This window comes from Calidris pugnax, unplaced genomic scaffold, assembly GCF_001431845.1.
Source record: "Calidris pugnax isolate Ruff unplaced genomic scaffold, ASM143184v1 scaffold116, whole genome shotgun sequence".
NCBI lineage: Eukaryota > Metazoa > Chordata > Aves > Charadriiformes > Scolopacidae > Calidris > Calidris pugnax.
Window position 1 is genome coordinate 1,659,771 of NW_015090877.1, and position 22,022 is coordinate 1,681,792.

The 22,022-nt window shown below is 53.6% G+C and overlaps 1 protein-coding gene across 1 annotated transcript; it reads right to left on the reverse strand.

Moving 5' to 3' along the window:
• Nucleotides 1-503: 503 nt before the first annotated feature.
• LOC106890443 (cryptochrome-1-like) lies at nucleotides 504-21,653 on the reverse strand. Its single transcript, XM_014946274.1, has 12 exons — nucleotides 21,560-21,653; nucleotides 20,543-20,707; nucleotides 14,030-14,499; nucleotides 12,749-12,865; nucleotides 10,939-11,086; nucleotides 10,262-10,402; nucleotides 8,873-9,043; nucleotides 8,606-8,746; nucleotides 7,094-7,245; nucleotides 5,995-6,092; nucleotides 4,611-4,721; nucleotides 504-1,318 (listed from the first exon to the last, which is right to left on the reverse strand). The coding sequence occupies exons 3-12, from the start codon at nucleotides 14,440-14,442 to the stop codon at nucleotides 1,170-1,172; spliced, it is 1,641 nt and encodes a 546-aa protein (XP_014801760.1). The 5' UTR covers nucleotides 14,443-14,499; nucleotides 20,543-20,707; nucleotides 21,560-21,653; the 3' UTR covers nucleotides 504-1,169.
• Nucleotides 21,654-22,022: the final 369 nt, after the last annotated feature.

The window sequence follows — 22,022 nt, forward strand, 5'->3', positions numbered from 1 at the left end:
GCGAATCCTGAGGTTTGCTGAAGGGCTAAAATGTTGAGGAACATCAGCACCTCCAGAAGCTCCATGTGAGCTTGGGGCAGCAGGAGGGTACAACCAACCTCTCAGATGGGTCCGATGGTCCCTGCAGCATTTGTGTTTGTATCCTTGTGCCGTCGTGCCCTTCCCCGAGAGGTCCTGCAGGTCACCAGCAGCGGTGGAAGACACCATCAGGAGCAGCGTTTGGCCTTCTCCTGGTGCACATGGTCCTGGGCTGCTTCTGCACCACGTCCAGGGACGCTCTCCAAGGGAAGGAGTTTGGGAGCTCTGGGTCGCTGCGGGGGTGTCCTCCAGCCAGGTTTCCATAGAGGATCGATGGATACCAACCATGATGATACATTACTCTAGAGAACTTACACTTTTCATGTCAGGAATCACTTTTATTTCTTTTAAAACCAAAAAGAATACCTACAGTGATTAAAAACCCCACTCCACTCCCCCCACCCCCACCAAAACCCCAACCGTAACGAAGATCATTGACTAATCCCACCTTGTGAAACCTCACAACGAGACACTTCGATGGAAGGGTACATTTGTACATGTGGTACGATGGAAATAACATCTAGTCTACACTTCTAGAGGAATTAGCCAAGAAGCAGAGTTCTGGTGAATGAAGCTGAACATCAGCCCTAATTCAGTGAGATGTTTTGCAACTTTATCCTTAAAAAGCGTAAGAAATCCCACTTAAGTCACAAGAACTACACACAACTTTACAAGGGGCTGGGTTCTGCTGCCCCTCCGCAGACCAGGGACTGCGACACCAGCTGTGAACCTAAAAACCACACCTGAAAATCCCTGAACCTCTGTCACTACAAGACAGGCAAATAAAGTTGTTAACAGTAATGTGTGAAAACACATTAATGCGCACATATTCTTCAACTGACATTTATCTGGCACGTTAGAAAGACAAGTGTGTGTCACTGAAACTATTTATACAGACGCATGGATTCAAACAGTATTAAAGCATCATGTCCTGCCCAAACCAGTCACCTCTTGAACAACAAGCAGCTTCTACCGCTCACAGATGGACAATTCCATTTGAAATAACTGCACTAACACACATTCAGGAGCCAACACTTCTCCTGGAGGTCAGTTCCCAAACCAGAGGCACCACCTGCAGGGCACAGCCCGGCTCAGTTGCCCCCTGCCTCTCCCCTCTTGCCCTTCTTTGGTTCCAACGGGACCTCGGTGTCATCTGCCATCCTGGCCACTTTTCCTTTTGGGATGTTTTCTTCCGAGTGGTCACGCTTTACTTTCATTTCCATTGGGTCATCTGTCTCATCTATGGTGAGAAGAAAAGAAGAATTGAGGCTTGCAGGTCCTTCTCTGACGTCAGTGTGACAGCCCCCAGCGACGGCGGTGGGTGAAGCTGCAAAGCAAGGCTTGCAGGTCATTCTCTGACGTCAGTGCGGCAGCCCCCAGCGACAGCGGTGGGTGAAGCTGCAAAGCAGGGCAGAAAAACCTGCTATTTACAGGCACCCAAACAACGTGGGGAGTAGAGGATACTGGTTCTCGGATTTTGGATTTCCAGATCTCCGAGGGTTTGTGGAATTTCACTGAATTTCACTGAATTTCACTGAATTTCACTGAATTTTTAGAGTTGGAAGGGACCATAGAGATCATCTAGTCCAACTCCGCTGCTGAAGCAGGATTGCCTAGAGCTTGTCAGAGCACGTTACTCAGGAGCATCCAGGTGGGGCTTGAAAATCTCCAAAGAAGGGGACTCCACACCCTCCCTGGGCAGCCTGTTCCAGGGCTCTGCCACCCTCACCGTGAAGAAGTTTTTTCTCATATTTGAGTGCCTTGAGATCCCTGTCAGCATTGATAAGGTCTCCCCTCAGCCTTCTCTTCTCCAGGCTAAAGAGTCCCAGCTCTCTCAGCCTTTCCTCATCAGGGAGATGCTCCAATCCCTCCATCATCTCTGTTGCCCTTTGCTGGACTCTCTCCAGTAGTTCCCTGTCCCTCTTGAACTGGGGAGCCCAGAACTGGACGCAGGATTCCAGTTGTGGCCTCCCCAGTGCAGAGTAGAGGGGGAGAATGACCTCCTTTGACCTGCTGGCCACACTCTTCCCTGCGCAGCCCAGGATTATGTTGGCCCTCCTGGCCACAAGAGCACACTGTTTGCTCATTGTCATTTTACTGTCCACCAGGACCCCTAGATCTTTCTCTTCAGAGGTTGTCTCCAGCAGGTCCACCCCTAACCTGTACTGGTGCCTGACATTTTTCTTCCCCAGGTGCAGGACCCTATGCTTTTCCCTGTTGAACCTCATGAGGTTCTTCCTTGCCCAGCCCTCCAGCCTGTCCAAGTCTCGCTGGATGGCAGCACAGCCCTCTGGGGTGTCCAGGTCACTGTTGAACAGCACTGGACCAAGTATTGACCCCTGGGGGACACCACTGGTTACAGGCTTCCAACTTGAACCTGCTCCATTAATCACTACCCTTTGAGTCCTGTCACACAGCCAGTTCTCAATCCACCTCACTGTCCCCTCATCCAGCCCAAAATGCCTTAGTTTCCCAATGAGTATCTTATGGGAGACAGTGTCAAAAGCCTTGCTGAAGTCAAGGTAGATGACATCTGCTGCCCTCTAGAACTGACAGCATCCACTGGTTGTATCTGGAGCCTCCCAGATACATTTGTGTGCACAGGATTGGGAGCAATTAATTCCATCTGACCACAGCAAGTGAGGCAGGGATACTTACGAATCCCCCCAGCTGCCATAGGTTGGATTTCTGTAATCTATAGAGAGGCTGCCACGCCGTAACGTTAAATACAAAAGCATCGCTGCCAAGAGCTCGTCACAGGCCCCAGGATTTCAATTTTAAGAGCACGGGTGCCATAACTGAAACATCCACGTGACTGAAAATACCAAATTAATTCAGGCTCCCCCAAAGTCTGAGTGTCCCAGCCTTACCCGATAATTACCAGTTTGTTATGCATATGCTTAACCTACTTAGAAAACAAGGTCAAAAGGTAAATTTCTTGGAGCAACTCAGCTCTCTAAGGCTTTTTGCTCATTAGTGGCCAGTGGGAATCTCAAATAATTCCTGCGGGATAGATCATGGTAGAAAGGACAATTAAGGATCCTGTGGTTCATGAGAGGCGCGGGCAGAGCTGCAGAGATTTCTGTGCCCAGGAGACACAGCTGGGAACCCCGGGGTGGGGAGGCTCTTTGTGCAGACCCAGGGAAGGCAGAGAAGGTCTTGCTCTTGGGAGGGCATCCCTCCAGCAGGGAGAAGTGTATTGTGTGCAGGTCTGGAGCCCTCAATATAAGAAGGACATGGACCTGATGGAGAGGGTCCAGAGGAGGGCCACAAGGATGATCAGGGGGGTGGAGCACCTCTGAGGCTGAGGGAGCTGGGGTTGTTCAGCCTGGAGAAGAGGAGGCTCTGGGGAGACCTAATAGTGGCCTTCCAGTACCTGAAGGGAGCCTACAGGAAGGCTGGGGAGAGTCTGTTTCCAAAGGCCTGCAGTGACAGGATGAGGGGCAATGGCTTCAAGCTGGAGGGGAACAGATTTAGACTGGAGATGAGGAGAGGGTTCTTCACTGTGAGGGTGGTGGAGCACTGGGACAGGTTGCCCAGGGAGGTGGTTGAGGCCCCATCCCTGGAGATATTCAAGGAGAGGCTCGACGAGGCCCTGGGCAACCTGGTCTAGTTGGGGGTGTCCCTGCTGACTGCGGGGGGGTGGGACTAGATGGCCTTTGGAGGTCCCTTCCGGCCTGGGCAATTCTATGATCCTATGAAGTGAGCTCCCACCCTGCCAGGGCAGCGGGGAGGGAAGGGGCACTGCTCGGCCTCTGGTTTTCCCTCTTGGGACACCATTTGAGCAGTAACTGGAAGAGCAGTGCGTGGTGCTGGGAGCCAAGAGGAAAGACGTCCTGGTGTTACAGTGTGAGAAAACCCATAACAGTTTATTGTCGTTTTGACAATTATTCTCTCACCCGATGACCCCTCCCGACCCGGGAAGGGGAACTGGGGAAAACAAGGAAACCCGAGGGTTGAAATAAAAATAGGATAAGACTAAATAATTAACAACAATAATAATGAACCAGTATTAATCCCAATACTAATATAAGATATATAAGGACTGTCCCCAGCCCATTCCATCCCAGGAAGCCGTGCCCCCCCAGCAGGGACAGCCAGTGTGGGACACTGTGAGCGCTGTGGCTTCGGGAGGAAGGGAAGGGCTCAGGGCTCCGGCACCGGGGCAAGGAGTTCTCTGGATCCCAGACATCGAGGGGGAGAGAGAGAGCTTCTCATCAAACTTTCTAATTTCTATGGAATGTGCCATTCATGTTATGAAATAACCCTGTTGGCAGCTTGGGTCAAGTGCCCGGGTCTCGCTCCTCCTCATCCCCAAACCTGGGGAGCTTGAAAACACTGAGACCTTGAATCCCACCCCCCAGAGCTGGCTGTAAAGTGAATATTGTCACAAATTTAGACACCAGAGTCTTCTAAAACCGGAGTTCTCCCAATTGTTAGAAGTTAGTCCTGTGTTGCTCAACCCAGGACAGCTGGAAATCAGCACAAACCCAACGCCCAAAGCCAGGGACAGTCTCTGCAGCCCCACTCACCTCTCGTCAGCTGGGCTGTTCTGGGCTGCTCCTCCCTCACCTGCTTCATCAGCTGCAGGTTGTGAGCGCTGGCTTCCTTGTGGTTCACCATCGGGAAGGGGTAATCGCGGCCTGGGACAACACGGAGACAGCGGCTTTTACGGAACCGATCGAGGACAAGGCACTGGATTTGCAGCAGGGCAAACACTTGCAGCTTTTCTTAAAATAAATGGCATGTAAGATAGAATCACACGGAATCAGAGAAGTATAGGGGTTGGAAGGGACCTCTGGAGACCATCCAGTCCAACCACCTGCCTGAGCAGGTCCACCCAGAGCAGGTTGCACAGGAACGTGTCCAGGTGGGTTTGAATGTCTCCAGAGAAGGAGACTCCACCACCTCTCTGGGCAGCCTCTTCCAGGGCTCTGCCACCCCCAAAGAAAAGAAATTCTTCCTCATGTTGAGATAGAATTTCCCATGTCCCAGTTTGTGCCCGTTGCCCCTTGTCCTGTCCCCGGGCACCACTGGGAAGAGTCTGGCCCCATCCTCTTGCCCCCTTTAGCCCTTTAGCTTTTGCTCAGCAGCGATGAGATCACCTCTCAGGCTGCTCTTCTCAAGGTGAACAGCCCCAGGTCCCTCAGCCTTTCCTAAGCACAGAGATGCTTCAGCCCCTGAGGAGCTTTGTAGCCTCCGCTGGACTCTCTCCAGCAGTTCCCTGTCCTTCTGGAACTGGGGGGCCCAGAACTGGTCCCAGTGCTCCAGCTGGGGCCTCCCCAGGGCAGAGCAGAGGGGCAGGATGACCTCCCTCCACCTGCTGGCCACGGTCTTCTTGATGTCCCCCCGGAGACCACTGGCCTTCTTGGCCACCAGGGCAGATTGCTGGCCCATGGGCAACTGATTGTCCACCAGGACTCCATGGTCTTATTCTGCCGAGCTGCTTTTGAGCAGGTCTCCCTGACCCTGTACCGGTGATGGGGTCATTCCTCCCTAGACCATGTGACCTACTCTTCAGAAGTGCTGATTTCTCTCCATCAAAGAGTAAAAGCTCCCATTTAGCCATAAGTTTATAGCAGACTTCAAAGATGCATTACAGGGAGCGTAAAAGCACAAGATGTTCCCATACTATTTAAAGACAGCCAGGAATCCCAGGCAGATAAGTGCAAAGGCAACAACTTACAGTGATCCAACAGTTTTAGGACATGAAGTAGAGGCAAAAATACGTACTCTGAGATTATTCACCATTAAAAGGAACTTTAAAGGAGAACTGACAGAAGGTAGACTGCTGGGTTAACCCATTTTCAGAAGATAAATGCATGTCTTCTGTCGGGAGTGAGATGCTTCCAGCTCATGCATGTGATTATTTTGGACATTGAGCAGCAGCAGAATCCTCACAGCCGAGTGAGTTACCTATGAGACACCCCGCGCGCTGCTGCTCCTCTTCAGACGCCGTCCAGGGCTCGTAGATGTACTTGGAGGGAAAGTTCTTTAGTACAGGCAAGTATTTCCTGCAGAAGAGGAATCATATGGATTTTTATAACCCTGCAGATAAATATTCATATTTATCTCATTTAAGAGAAGCGTAAGCCAACCTACGCCACGTTAATTCTCGGTGATCATACTGATACTACAGTCCATGGGAAAGGTCTGATTCATTTTGCACAAAACCCCTTGGCTTTATGTTCTGAAAGCTCCATAGGGTGATATCTTCCCAAAGTTAATTTTACAGAAAAGAATAAGTGGGTTGATTTAAACATTACTTCAGTTTTGACTTCATCCAAAATATTTTGGGTTTTTAACATTTTCACTGACATTTCATCCTAAACTTTAATAAATCTGGAAAACAAACGGATTAAAAATATCTAAAAATATTCCTAGAGGATGGGGAAGTCATTTTCTGCCCCGCTCTCTCGGGTACGTCAGCCTGGGCTCCTCCTTGGCAAGGCACAAAGGCGGGCAGGATGTGAGGAAGAGGAGGTGTGGGGAAGTGGAATTGCTCACTCAGAGGTAGCACAGCCTGTTCCTATCACAGGCAGCAGCAAAAACACCCCCACCTTGTGAGGACGCCCATCAGTACCTTATCCTGAGAGAAGGAAACTCAGACTTTGAAGCAGAGGACTCTCTCAGAGCAGGGAATAAAACTGAAGTGCCTGAAATTAATCAGATCAGCTACAAAACCCAGAAACGCGGCACTGACTGGGGCAGGAGGAGCTGTGGGGAGTTTTACTCAAGTCCTTTAGAAAGAGGAGTCAAGGCTGTGATCAAACACGGTGCTGGAACCAACAACTGCTCACAAATCAATCCCCAGCCCTGCTCAGCCATCACCTCTGCAGCCACCCTATGTCCCTGCTTCTCTGCGCCTCAGTTTCCTTGGGTGTTACATCAAATCGTTGCTGTGAGCCCTGTTTGAGAGGGGTTTGTGTTTCAAACAGGCCGAGTTGAGGGGCTCCTGCTGTGGGAGGAGCCAGGGGAGCGGTGACGGAGCGGGCGGTGGGGTGTGTGGCCCTACCTGATGTAGTGCCCCTCGGGGTCCGTGCGCTTCCCGAAGCGGACGGGGCAGAAGATCCTGGTGTACTGGTGGAAGAAGGCGCTGGCCGACAGCCACATCCAGTTCCCCGCGTTGATGCTGTAGTCGGCGTCTAAGAGCAGCTCCTCAAACACCTGCACCTCAGGGACAGGAAGAGAAAGAGAGGAAAAACACCCCTGAAATGCCTGCCTTCGTGACCCTCTCCAAACAGGTTTCACTGAATTTTTTCACTGAATTTTTAGAGTTGGAAGGGACCATAGAGATCATCTAGTCCAACTCCCCTGCTGAAGCAGCATTGCCTAGAGCTTGTCAGAGCATGTTACTCAGGAGCATCCAGGTGGGGCTTGAAGATCTCCAGAGAAGGGGACTCCACACCCTCCCTGGGCAGCCTCTTTCAGGGCTCTGCCACCCTCACTGTGAAGAAGTTTTTCCCCATATTTGAGTGGAACCTCTTATGTTCCAACTTGTGCCCGTTGCTCCAGTAGTTCCCTGTCCCTCTTGAACTGGGGAGCCCAGAACTGGAGGCAGGATTCCAGTTGTGGCCTCCCCAGTGCAGAGCAGAGGGGGAGAATGACCTCCCTTGACCTGCTGGCCACACTCTTCCCTACACAGCCCAGGATTCTGTTGGCCTTCCTGGCCACAAGAGCACACTGCTTGCTCATTGTCATTTTGCTGTCCACCAGGACCCCTAGATCTTTCTCTTCAGTAGTTGCCTCCAGCAGGTCCACCCCTAACCTGTACTGGTGCCTGACATTCTTCTTCCCCAGGTGCAGGACCCTACACTTTTCCCTGTTGAACCTCATGAGGTTCTTCCTTGCCCAGCTCTCCAGCCTGTCCAAGTCTCACTGGATGGTGGCCCAGCCCTCTGGGGTGTCAGCCACCCCTCCCAGTTTGGTATCATCAGCCAACTTGCTGAGGATACACTCTGTCCCCTCATCCAGGTCACTGATGAATATATTGAACACCACTGGACCAAGTATTGACCCCTGGGGGACACCACTGGTTACAGGCCTCCAACTTGAACCTGCTCCATTAACCAGGTTGGGAGATGAAGGGTGAAGGTTGGCACCAGGGCTGGGCTGCCCTTCTCACAGGGCTCTCCAGTTTCCCAGTAGGAAGCTAAAGCAGAACCCAGTGATAGAGCAACCCAAAGCCCAAAGGTCTGGCTTTGATGCCTGATGATGATGAACGAGCAGGTCCCCGATACCCAAAATAATCCAGAATCATCCAAAATCATCCAGAATCATCCAAAATCATCCAGAATCACCAGGCCTTGGGGATGTGAACAACCTCTCACTGCTCCACCCAGCAAAGTGGGGCTCTGACTCCAGCGACACCATGAATTTTCATAAACCATGGGGTTTCTAGCGAGGCTCCGTGTTGAGGTGCTGCTCCACAGAACCACCTCCTGCTGCCAGCCCTGCAGAACCTGGGGAGGAAGGGGCTTTCTCAAGCTCAGCCAGAAGAGAGCAAACCAAAAACCCAGGAGCGAACCTTCATGCCCTCTTCCCAGCTGATCCAGAGGTCCCCCCGGGTCAGGAAGCAGGCAACGGCGTGTCGAGCGAGGTGGTGGATCCATCCCTCCTGGCGCAGCTGGGTCATAATGGCGTCGATCCACGGGAAGCCCGTCTGTGCCTGCAGCAGGACACCAAAATAAGCACGAAGCTCCTTCCCTACAGGTCCCAGCTCGAACAGCCAGCGAGGAACAATCCCAGGGCAACAAGAAAAGCTCTACACCGAGACGCAGCCGCGTCCTCTTACCGTTTTCCACTTGTGGAGCCTCTCTGCATCCTCGTACCAAGGGATCTGCAGGCAGATGGGGTTCCCAGCCATTTTGGTGAAGTTGGGTGTTGCCGATGCCACCGTGTAGAAGAATTCCCTCCACAGAAGCTGCCCTTGGAGGGACACGGGGGGCAGAGAGTGATGCTTGGCCTGCAAAGGACACACGAGGTGGAAGCTTCAGTTCCTACGTACCATCGGAGTCTCACTCATTTTGTGATTGTCCAGCCCATGAAGTAAAGATTAATCTATTTAATCTATTTACACTAACGGCTTCACGGCACGTTACCAGAAAGAGTAAAAGACTCTGGGGAGACCTTGGAGCCCCTTCCAGTCCCTCCAGGGGCTCCAGGAAAGCTGGGGAGGGACTCTGGATGAGGGAGGGGAGCCCTAGGAGGAGGGGGAAGGGTTTGACCCTGAAAGAGGGGAGATGGAGCTGAGATGTGGGGAAGAACTTGTTTGGTGGGAGGGTGGTGAGAGCCTGGCCCAGGTTGGCCAGAGAAGCTGTGGCTGCCCCATCCCTGGAGGGGTTCAAGGGCAGGTTGGAGGGGGCTTGGAGCAACCTGGGCTGGTGGGAGGTGTCCCTGCCCAGGGCAGGGGGGTTGGAACTCGATGATCTCTAAGGTCCCTTCCAACTCTGACCATTCTGTGATTCTATGAAAGCCACAGAAATCAAAGCTCTGAAGCAACGTTACACCCCCAAAAGCAAAGCTGAACTCTGTTAGACATCAGCGTTACCTCAAACACTCTCCATCTACCTCCCAAAATGGGATTTGTTAAACCAAACATGCATTTTAAACCAAATGAGCACATTGACTGCTCAGCCAGCTGAATTCAGGTGCCTCAGCCGTGTTTTGTGAGAAACTCTTAAGAAAGACACTCAGGGAGACCTTGGTTTTCTTGGTTTGGTTCCAACCATACTTCTTGAGAGTCAAACAAGTTTTCAGAAGCCAGTTTTGGCTTATGCTGTAGTTAAAACTTGTCAAAGATGAAAACAGATGCTTTCTGAAAGCGTCTTGAAAAGGTTAAACTGATCAAAACTGCACATAAACACCAGGCAGATGTCTTAAACTCCTGGAATTTTTGGAGGGTCTTGCTGGGCTTCCCCCTGCTGTGTCCAGGTCTCACTGCTCCCTATTTATCGTGTTTCTAAACCTTAATTGGGAAAAGCCATGTACATTCACCCGTGTTTCACACAACATATAAAGCCACTCACAGATTTCGTAGGACACTGTGAAAAGGCATTAGAAAAATAGCAATTTTTGGTAACATCAGGTCTCTACCAAGATGATCGGAGTGTTAAATCTCAGCCTCACGGGCAGGAGATGTGAGAGTGCTCAATTTGCTTAACTATGACTAATTAATTCTTACCTGAGCGTAAATGTTTGACAACCTATAAAAAAAGGTGCGAACAGACAGACAGCCCATGCTGAAATAGGGGCTCAGGCCCGTGGTGCTTGGAAGCAGCGAATTTGGGACTGTTCTGGGTTTAGTAAAACTGGCCACCCAGCCCTAAAATGGAAACAGAAATCCAGGTTCAGGCAGAACAAGGTGACAAAATTCCAACCTAATGAAAGAGGGGGAAAAAAAAACTCTTGGCCATTGGCTTCTGCATCATGAGGTCACACATGGAAAATACACCCGGGACCCGTCCTCCCACAAATGCCACCATCGAGGACAACCACATCCTGAGACCAGGCTGCCATCCCTCCTCCAAGATCTCCAGATACATAGAGCACCTCCAAGCCCAACATCAAGCCATGTCCCACCCACAGGTCCCAGAGAATTGAGTGATTTTATAACCCAAGGAACAGCTCTCTTGGTCCGACAGAAACTAAAGATCTTTTCCACTTTATGTAATTGGGAGGGGGGAAAAGCATCTTCTTAAATGTGGCCAGCACCAGGGTAGGCTTGGCTTCCAGGAGCTGGGGAAAAACTCAGCTAGAGCTGGAAAGGACTCCACCTCCTTCTCAAGGTCCAGGCACAAAAGGACCCAACCTCAGCCCACCCTGAGCCACCAGCATCATCCAGGTGAAATCAAGGCTGACCTGGTCCGTCAGGTGTTGCTCCAGGCGCCGCAGCCCTTCGGTCTCCCCTCCTCGCCAGGGGGAAGGGCTCTCCGGGGGGAGCTTCAAATCCACGGGGAGAGGCACCCCATAACCCTCAGCCAGGCCCGGGTCAGGGGGCTGACACCTCCTAATGTGAGAGAGAGGCCTCTTTCAAAGAGGGGATCGGAGCCAGGAGAGGGGGAAGACCCCTGCCCATTGCACACGCCAGGATCTCCTCTGTCACAGCACGGGGGAACCAAAGCCCAGCCAGAAACCCCAGGCTGTGCTCTCCTGGGGGGAAGAAAGAGCTCGTCCTGCAACGGCTCCAGTTGGTTCTACCCTGAATTGGGGGAAGAGGAACAGACCCACCAAATTACAGCGCTCAGAGCAGTGGCTGCAGCCCCCACAGCTCAGACATCCCTCTCGCTTCCCGTCCGCGATGTAAGACTCGGAGGCACCTCCTCTCCAGCGTCCCCCCAACTCCTCATCCATCCCTGGGAGGGAGCCAGGAGCCTCCTCAGACTCTATACACAACTATGGGGCACTGGTGCCACCTCCACCGTGCCTGTGGGGAGAGGTTTCACAGGGGATGAGGCAGATCAGCCCCCCAAGGCGCCTCCCAAGCCAAGGTGGGGGCTCCCCAAGCCGTCCCCCCACATCTCCTCTGCAGCCTCAGCTGCTGAAGCTTCCCCGAGGCCAGAAGAGCACCAGGGTGGGTTTTTTTCCCCCCTGTAAAACACCAAGGAGGTTACAGGAAGCACCGGTGGATGCAGACTTCTCACAAGCCATCAACGGACTCAAGAGATCGAGAGAGATCTTTCGGCTTACCTGGAGAAACCGAGCCCAGCTCTGCTGCAGACACCTACAGAAGAAGGGGCCAGTGCAGCTCTCAGAGCACTGGCACAACAGAGGCCTGCTGGGAAGCACGTGAACCACTTATCGCTCAGCATCGTTAATTTATTAAGTGCAAAGAAACAAATTCAGGAAAAAAGAAGAAAAAAAACAACAAAAAACACCCCAAAAAACCAAAACCATGCAAGAAAAAATATAGGAACTGATCTATCCCAGTACCTACACGGGTCTTACCATGTAAGACCCTCATATCTGAGGGCAAATTCAGGAATTCATGGGATTCCCCCAAGATGGGAAGAGCCAAGCTTATGTTAATGACACTGAGCTGAGGTCATGGAGGTGCCTGGTGCAGAATTCCCAAGGATCTGCCATCCCATCCCCAGTGGCCAGCTCTCTCCTGCCCCAGCCTTACCTCCCTGGGCATCACTGACCTCTCCTCAGGCAGAGCTAAGCATAAGAATCCTTGACTCTGAGCTTCTTTTCAAGTCCTGGGAGACATGAGCTCGGTCCCTCCATCCCACAGAGCAGAGGGGAGGAGAGAAGAGATTTAAAACCAGGAGGGAACAGTATGATTATTCCACCAAACTTCCTGCATAAAAAAAAAAAACTATAGTGGTTCAGCCAATTCCTGCCCAAAATCTCCATTTGAGAGGAATCTAGAGCTTGCCTTTCAGAGAGAGACCTGCAATTCCTTAGTCGTTCCTCTCTTAAACTTTCACATTTCTTAAAAGTTTGTCTCACTGCAAAAGCTTGAAGTCTTTGGAGGGTGCCACCTCTCGTCTGCTCTGCCCTCCCAACTGCAGGGTCACATCCCCTCCACATAAAACAAATAACCCTCCCTGCACAGAAATAATGCAACGTCACAGCTAAAACACCCCATCGTTGTTTGGCCCTGGCTCTTCTTTGGGGCAGAGAAAAAAAGGGACGTGCAATTTCCTGCTGGCCAACTGGTACCTACTGGAAGTCTTCAGCGGTGAGGTTTCGGACGGGCACCTCGGGGTCCCCCAGCAGAGACAGAATGTGAAGGAACCTCTTGTATGTTAACGGGGGAGTCCCACCGTTCAGGTCCAAAATCCTAAATAAAACCAAGATCACTTTTCATCATAATATAAAGCAAGAAGGAAGACGGAGCTGTCAGGGGGTGGGAAGGTGACAGCACAGGTGACAGCCCCCAGGTGACAGCCCCCAGTTCCTGCAACCGGATGTGGAAATTACTGGAACAGCCCCAGTTCCTGCAACCGGATGTGGAAATTACAGATTTTACAAATAAAACTTCCCTGGGTGAAGGTACATCCACCCTGAGAGCGGTCTCTGAGGACCTGAGACAAGAAAACTGGGACTGGGATTCCAGCCACGGCTTGAACTGGGCAGCTGTGTGCAGAGTGGAAGGTGCAGGGCACCTCTGGGGCTGCCAGGGGCAGATTGATCATAAAAAACCAGGGTCAAGGCAGTAAATAACTCTTCTATGGGAGCAATCACCCTGCAAACAGACAGCCTGGATTCAAGGCAGGAAGTTATCTGTTCATTTATGGAAATTTGGGGCTTCCCAGCACCATACAGTTAAAGCTTTTTTAGCTACTACTGATTATCTCCCTGTTATGATTATTAATTTCAGTATCTTCAGACACTCAGCTCTGAATAACAGCTTGGATCCACGCGCATCCAGAGATCGCTGGAAGTCTGTTAGAAAGATTTAAAAAAAATCTGACACAAAAAGATTCATAAAAAAGTCCTATTAATTGTGTCAAAGAATTTCTTCCGCTCTGTTTAAGGGAGTAGTTAAATGTAAGGGTTGAAGTGAGTTAAACTGCCCAAAGGGAAAAAAAATTAACAAACTCGTTAGGCAGAGATCACAGCCCGACATCTGTGCAACCCACCAAAATCCCTTCTGTTGCTGCCAGCAGATCAACACACTCTTCCGCTCTGTTTAAGGGAGTAGTTAAATGTAAGGGTTGAAGTGAATTTAACTGCCCAAAGGGAAAAAAATTAACTAACTCATTAAGCAGAGATCACAGCCCGACATCTGTGCAACCCACCAAAATCCCTTCTGTTGCTGCCAGCAGATCAACACACAAACATTCTCCAGCAAACAGTGCCACAGCCATCTCAGAGGGTCCAATTTATTAAAAAAAAAAGCATGTTAGGATCCAGAAGGACCAAGATACTTGGTCTTTTCTCCCTGCTGCTTGCTAAATCTAAAATAAACCTTCCTGGAGACATCTTGGGTGCAATCACGTACCGTTTGGTATCGTACAGGCTGTGGCCCACCAGAGAAAGCACCTCAAAGCCCAGCTCTTCTCCCAGACGCCGTATCTTGGCCTCCATCTCCTTGTAAAAAGGTTCCATCTCCGCGTCCAGAGTCACCTGCGTGATATTCCACTTCTGGACGTGATCCCTAAGAACGGCCTCGTACTCTCCTTGAGCAACCAGCAAGCAAGAGCCCAGCTGAGACAAGTTCTTCTGGAGATCCTCCAGGGACTGCAGCAGAAAATGCCACCGCAGGGCCCCTATGTGCATGACGGACGTCATGAACTTTCTGTCCAGGATGTAGAGGGGGTAGAGGACCTCCGAGGACTCCAGCGCTGCCACCAGCGTTGGGTTGTCGTGAAGCCGAAGCCCCTTCCGGAAAAGATGGATGGTGCGATGCGACATCTTGGCTGCTGTGAGAGAGGAAGGGAACCCGTCGTTGGCTTTGGGGAGACACGATGCCTATGAAAGAACAAGGTCAATTAGCAATTAGAAACGGAGCTCCAAAGAGCCCCCAGCTCTTTTTACTGCCAATCTCTCAGACTCATAGAGTTGCCTGGGTTGGAAGGGACCTTTCAGATCATTGAGTCCAACCATCAACCCAACACTGCCCAAACCACCACTGACCCATGTCCCTCAGCACCACGTCTGCCTGGCTTTTAAATACATCCAGGGATGGTGACTCCACCACGTCCCTGGGCAGCCCATTCCAAGGATTAATAACCCTTTCTGTTTAAAAAAATTTCATAATATATAATCTGAACCTCCCCTGGCACAACTTGAGGCCGTTTCCTCTTGTCCCATCGCCTGTTTTTTGGGAGAAGAGACCGACCCCCCCTGGCTACACCCTCCTTTCAGGGAGTTGGAGAGAGCGAGAAGGTCTCCCCTCAGCCTCCTTTTCTCCAGGCTGAACACCCCCAGCTCCCTCAGCTGCTCCTCACAAGTTCTCCAGCCCCTTCTCCTTGTGCTCCTGACCCCTCACCAGCTCCATTGCCCTTCTCCGGACCCATCCAGCCCCCTAATGTCCTTTCCAGCCCATTCCATCCCAGGAAGGTGAGCCCCCCCAACCAGGACAGCACATGTGAGCACTGTGGCTTCAGGAGGAAGGGAAAGGCTCAGGGCTCTGGCACCAGGGCAAGGAGTTCTCTGGATCCCAGCCATCAAGGGAGGGAGAGAGAGAGAGAACTCCCGAACCAGGACAGCCAATGTGAGTGCTGTGGCTTCGGAAGGAAGGGAAAGGCTCAGGACTCTGGCACCGGGGCAAGGAGTTCTCTGGATCCCAGCCATCAAGGGAGGGAGAGAGAGAGAGAGAGAGAGAACTCCCCAGCAAACTTTCTGATTTCTATGGAATGAAATGGTATGAAATAACCCTGTTGGAAGCTTGGGTCGAGTGCCTGGGTCTCGCTTCTCCTTGGAAAAGCTCAAAACCACTGAGACCGTGAATCCCACCCCCCAGAGCTGGCTGTAAAGAAGCTTGGGTCAAGTGCCCAGCTCTCACTCCTCCTCATCCCTGCACCTAGAAAAGCTCAAAAACACTGAGCCCTTGAATCCCACCCCCCAGAGCTGGCTGTAAAGTGAATATTGTCACAAATTCAGACACCAGTCTCTTCTAAAAGTGCAGTTCTCCCAAGCATTGGAAGAGGAATTCATCCTGTGTCGCTCAAACCAGGACTCAAGGGAAAGCAAATCCCAGCCCAACCAACACCGAAACAGGAGTGTAATATCCCAATTCATCAGTTTGCCGTAGATTTTATCCATCTTTCCTAACACCAGGAGATCTCACGGTGCTTCCAGGCATCAGGAGAATAACCCTCCTCTCTCCATAGCAGAGCCAGGTGGTGATAACTGCAGAAAACTACTAATTTGCTAAAGTGGGGCTGACGTGGGGATTAGCACACACCCCCATTCCCCTCGGAACTGCTTCAGCTGAGAGCAGGGGACGGGCAGGGCTGCCAGAGGCAGAGGGATCACACCAAAACCAGGGTCGGGGCCGTAAATAACTCTTCTGTGTGAGCAATCACCCGTGCAAACAGCTTAAATTCAAGATGGGAAGTAGCAAATCCCAGCCCAACCAACACCGAAACAGGAGTGTAATATCCCAATTCATCAGTTTGCCGTAGATTTTATCCATCTTTCCTAACACCAGGAGATCTCACGGTGCTTCCAGGCATCAGGAGAATAACCCTCCTCTCTCCATAGCAGAGCCAGGTGGTGATAACTGCAGAAAACTACTAATTTGCTAAAGTGGGGCTGACGTGGGGATTAGCACACACCCCCATTCCCCTCGGAACTGCTTCAGCTGAGAGCAGGGGACGGGCAGGGCTGCCAGAGGCAGAGGGATCACACCAAAACCAGGGTCGGGGCCGTAAATAACTCTTCTGTGTGAGCAATCACCCGTGCAAACAGCTTAAATTCAAGATGGGAAGTTATCCTTTCATTTATGGAAATTAAGGGCTTCCTAGGACCACGCTATTAAGGCTTTTAGCTACTGCTGATTATCTCCCTGTTATTATTAATCACAGAATCACAGAATGACATGGGGTTGGAAGGGACCTCTGGAGATCATCCAGTCCCACCCCCTGCCAGAGCAGGGCCACCCAGAGCAGGTCCCACAGGTTTGAATGTCTCCAGAGAAGGAGACTCCACCACCTCCCTGGGCAGCCTCTTCCAGGGCTCTGCCACGCTCAAAGTCAAGAAGTTCCTCCTCATGTTTAGGTGGAACTTCTTATGTTCAAGTTTGTGCCCATTTCCTCTTGTCCTGTCCCTGGGCACCACTGAAAAAAGCCTGGCCCCATCCTCCTGACACCCACCCTTGAAGTATTTATAGGTGTTGATCAGATCCCCCCTCAGCCTTCTCTTCTCCAGACCAAAAAGCCCCAAGTCCCTCAGTCTTTCCTCCAAAGAGAGATGCTCCAGGCCCCTCATCATCTTTGTAGCCCTAATTTCAGTATCTCTGTGTTGGTTTTCAGTCCGGGAAGAGTTTTGAGAAGCTGCCAACAGACTCAAGAGCAAAAAGAAAGGAAGATCCCAGCTGCCACCTTGTGTTTGTGCCAAACCCAGCAGCGTCTCACCAACCCGCTCTCCTCCACCTCCAAGGGGGGAAGCTCGACCCCCTCCTCCCTTCTGGGTCCACCCCTGCTTCCGATTCAAGCGTTCCCGCCCGGAGAAGAATTAAAGAGATTAGGGATTAGCAAAGAACCAAACAATAATCGCTAATCCAGTTCAGCTCTTCCAGCCAAACCGCTCCGCTCGCACCCTCCCAAACAGCTGCGATGGGTGACTCGGCCCCTTGTCCCCACACGACCCACAAGCTACAGCTTCACCAGCCTCATAAAGGATGATTTTGCTTCACCTGTTCCCAAAAACACCCCTCAGCATCACCGAGACAGACCCAGGCTGTGACACCCACCGAGGCTGTGACACAGCCTGTGGCAACCCCCTGATAAGCAAACCCAGGAAATTTCTTGGCAAAAAGCACAGGGTTTGGGGTTTTGTGGGGTGCTCTTGCGCCCCGGCTCCGGCACCGCCCTGTGTGCACGTCCTGGGAGAACAGGAAAAACAAGGTGGCTGCTCCTGCTGCTCCAGAGAGCACCCAGCTGGTACTTTGGGGTAAAAAAAACACAGAAAGGGTGCTACAAGAGTCCCCTGAAACCCGTGGCAGCAGCACAGGACCAGCCGGCCTCCCCGGGGGGCTGCGCCAAGGCCCCACACAGCCTTTGGGGCCATCCCAAGCCCTGCAGCCCCACAGTCTGCAGGGACACCCCAAATCCAGGGTCCCATAAAGCCCATAGGGTCACCCCAAATCCGTGCCCCACAGCCCCAGGCAGTCTGTGGAACCTCTCAGCCCCACACAGCCTCGAGGACTGCTCTGTGCAGCCCCACACAGCCTGGGGGGCCTCCCCTATGGGAACGCCACCATCTCAGGGCACAACTTATGGGGTCCTGCACCCCCCCACGGCCTATGGGGTCATCCTGAGCCCAGGGTCTATGGGGCAGCACCAAATGTGGGGTCCCACATAGTCCATGGGGCCAGCCCAAGCCTGGGGGCTTCAAGCCCATGGGATGTCCCCAAGCCCAGGGTGTCCCAGAGGGGATCCCATGGGATGGGGAAGGGTCCAACCCAGCCCTTCCAGCAGTACCATTCCCTGCAGGGCCAGTGAGGCATGGCTGTGGGGAGCGGGGACACACCAGGGCAGGGACTGGGAGGGACTGGGAGGAGGACAGGGGGGCCAGGGCTAGAAGGGACCTGGGTAAGGGGCAGCTCTGGGGATCCCAGCGCAGGGGGCTGCAGGAATCGGAGCTGGGGGGGGAGCAGGGGTCCCATTAAAAGGGGCTGGGGGACTCTGGGGAGGGGCTAAGCCTGGAGCCGAGTGGGTGTCAGGGCTGGGGGGGGAGCTGGGACCCATCCTGGGGTGGGAAGGACGGGTGGTGTCGGAGAGAAGGGGGTGGCTCAGCACCAAGGGATGCTCCGGCCCCACCAGGAGGAAGAGGAAGATCCTCCGGGGTCGGGGGGAAGGCAGAGCAGGCACCGGTCTGTCGATAGACGTTGTGTTAGGATTTATCTCCTAACTCTCCTCAAAAAGGTGACTCGAGGCCGTTGCCCCAGCGGGGCCAGGCAGGCTCCCTGACACGTCTGCGTCACGTCTGCCCCCCAAAAATCAACCAGCACTGGCAGAAAATACACCTGAGGCATCCCACGCTTCGGGAAAGGCACAACAGAAAGCAGGGAAAACCTCCAATGAGACGACGGGGCCTTACCTCGAGGGTTTACCTGGTCGAGGCTCTGGGATCTTTACACGTCACCCCAGCAGCGTCTCCCCAACCCGCTCTCCTCCACCTCCAAGGGGGGAAGCTCGACCCCCTCCTCCCTTCTGGGTCCACCCCTGCTTCCGATTCAAGCATTCCCGCCCGGAGAAGAATTAAGAGATTAGGGATCAGCAAAGAACCAAACAATAATCTCTAATCCAGTTCAGCTCTTCCAGCCAAACCGCTCCGCTCGCACCCTCCCAAACAGCTGCGATGGGTGACTCGGCCCCTTGTCCCCACGCGACCCACAAGCTACAGCTTCACCAGCCTCATAAAGGATGATTTTGCTTGACCTGTTCCCAAAAACACCCCTCAGCATCACCGAGACAGACCCAGGCTGTGACACCCACCGAGGCTGTGACACAGCCTGTGGCAACCCCCTGATAAGCAAACCCAGGAAATTTCTTGGCAAAAAGCACAGGGTTTGGGGTTTTGTGGGGTGCTCTTGCGCCCCGGCTCCGGCACCGCCCTGTGTGCACGTCCTGGGAGAACAGGAAAAACAAGGTGGCTGCTCCTGCTGCTCCAGAGAGCACCCAGCTGGTACTTTGGGGTAAAAAAAACACAGAAAGGGTGCTACAAGAGTCCCCTGAAACCCGTGGCAGCAGCACAGGACCAGCCGGCCTCCCCGGGGGGCTGCGCCAAGGCCCCACACAGCCTTTGGGGCCATCCCAAGCCCTGCAGCCCCACAGTCTGCAGGGACACCCCAAATCCAGGGTCCCATAAAGCCCATAGGGTCACCCCAAATCCGTGCCCCACAGCCCCAGGCAGTCTGTGGAACCTCCCAGCCCCACACAGCCTCGAGGACTGCTCTGTGCAGCCCCACACAGCCTGGGGGGCCTCCCCTATGGGAACGCCACCATCTCAGGGCACAACTTATGGGGTCCTGCACCCCCCCACGGCCTATGGGGTCATCCTGAGCCCAGGGTCTATGGGGCAGCACCAAATGTGGGGTCCCACATAGTCCATGGGGCCAGCCCAAGCCTGGGGGCTTCAAGCCCATGGGATGTCCCCAAGCCCAGGGTGTCCCAGAGGGGATCCCATGGGATGGGGAAGGGTCCAACCCAGCCCTTCCAGCAGTACCATTCCCTGCAGGGCCAGTGAGGCATGGCTGTGGGGAGCGGGGACACACCAGGGCAGGGACTGGGAGGGACTGGGAGGAGGACAGGGGGGCCAGGGCTAGAAGGGACCTGGGTAAGGGGCAGCTCTGGGGATCCCAGCGCAGGGGGCTGCAGGAATCGGAGCTGGGGGGGGAGCAGGGGTCCCATTAAAAGGGGCTGGGGGACTCTGGGGAGGGGCTAAGCCTGGAGCCGAGTGGGTGTCAGGGCTGGGGGGGGAGCTGGGACCCATCCTGGGGTGGGAAGGACGGGTGGTGTCGGAGAGAAGGGGGTGGCTCAGCACCAAGGGATGCTCCGGCCCCACCAGGAGGAAGAGGAAGATCCTCCGGGGTCGGGGGGAAGGCAGAGCAGGCACCGGTCTGTCGATAGACGTTGTGTTAGGATTTATCTCCTAACTCTCCTCAAAAAGGTGACTCGAGGCCGTTGCCCCAGCGGGGCCAGGCAGGCTCCCTGACACGTCTGCGTCACGTCTGCCCCCCAAAAATCAACCAGCACTGGCAGAAAATACACCTGAGGCATCCCACGCTTCGGGAAAGGCACAACAGAAAGCAGGGAAAACCTCCAATGAGACGACGGGGCCTTACCTCGAGGGTTTACCTGGTCGAGGCTCTGGGATCTTTACACGTCACCCCGAAAAGAGGAGGCCACGCAAGCGCCGAGCTCGGTTCTCCTGATGGGAAACATCTCCCTCCCCGGGCAGGGACGTGCTGGAGGGATAACGCCGTCGTCAGAGCGTCACCGTCCCGCTCCTACAAACATCGGGAAATCAGTCGCCGGGGTTTAAATACCATAAATCTACGCATCGAGGTGGATTCTGCATCAAGGATGGTTTGAGGACTCAAGGTTTTGTGCAATTCCCTCGTGCGGAGGAGGGCGGGCGCCGGCGCGGCAAGACGGGGCAGGCAGGGGCTGAGGAAGGGAAACTTTTAAGTTTTAATTCCCTCCGTGGGCACTCTCGATTGTCCAGTTAAGTCAAACCGCAGACGTTCTCCTTGGCTGGAAGCCTGGCTGCTTAGGAAGCAACGGTAATGCAATTATAAAGCTTTAAATACACGTGTCAGGCGGCTGGAAAACGCAACCGCCCTCTGAAAGCACAGTTTGGGCTTTGGAAGTGGAATAATTGTCACCATCAAGGCGTTTAACAGCACTCTGACTCGCCAGGTGGGAGAATAATTCCTCAGTTGGGACTTAAGAAGAATCCCAGGCTTTTGCGTTGATTTGGTTGCGTTATCCCAGTCTCCACGTCCAACCAGACCCGAGGCTGCTGTCAGCCCAACACCTCTGCCTTATTTCCTCTTGTTTTAATAGCTTAGGTGATAAACATATAGCCCTTGATACAAACATCGCGTCCTGCCAGACCTGAGGCTGCTGTCAGCCCAACACCTCTGCCTTATTTCCTCTTGTTTTAATAGCTTAGGTGATAAACATATAGCCCTTGATACAAACAAATGACATTTTAAGTCATACTAGGAAAAGAGCCCCGAAACCACCCGCCTCAAGGGGCTCGGGCAGCTCCTCCCCCCCAGGGGGCCTGTGTGGAGACCTCAGGCGGGCGGGGGGCGAGAGGCCCGACCCGGCCCGACCCCCAGCTCCGCCTTTACCTCCTTCCCCGCGGCCTGTGGTTCCTCCTGGAGGCCAGCGCCTGGCCCCTGGCCCCGCCATGCCCCGTTACACAACGCCGGCCGGGGGAGGAGGAGGAGGAGAGGCGGGTCCGGGCCGTGACAGCTCCGCCTCAGGCCCCGCTCCCCCGCCGCCCCCTCACGGCCGCCGCCCGCCTCCATCTGCGCAGGCCACGCCCACACAGCGGGTTTTTTATGGAGGAGGCGGGGCTTGTGTTCCCGCCCGCCGGGCTCGCCCAATGGCAGCGCGCCTCTCTTTCGAATTCGAAAGGCCGCCGCTGAGGGGGCGGAGCTGAGCGCTGCCCAATCAGCGCCGGCGCGAAGCCCCGCGGGGCGGGGCTATCCGCGAGGCGTCTCACCCCGTTGCCAGGCGACGGAGGAAGTCCCGCCCCCGCCGCGCGCCAGCCGGGGCTGCCTCGAGCCGCAGGTGTGTGGGGGGGATAAA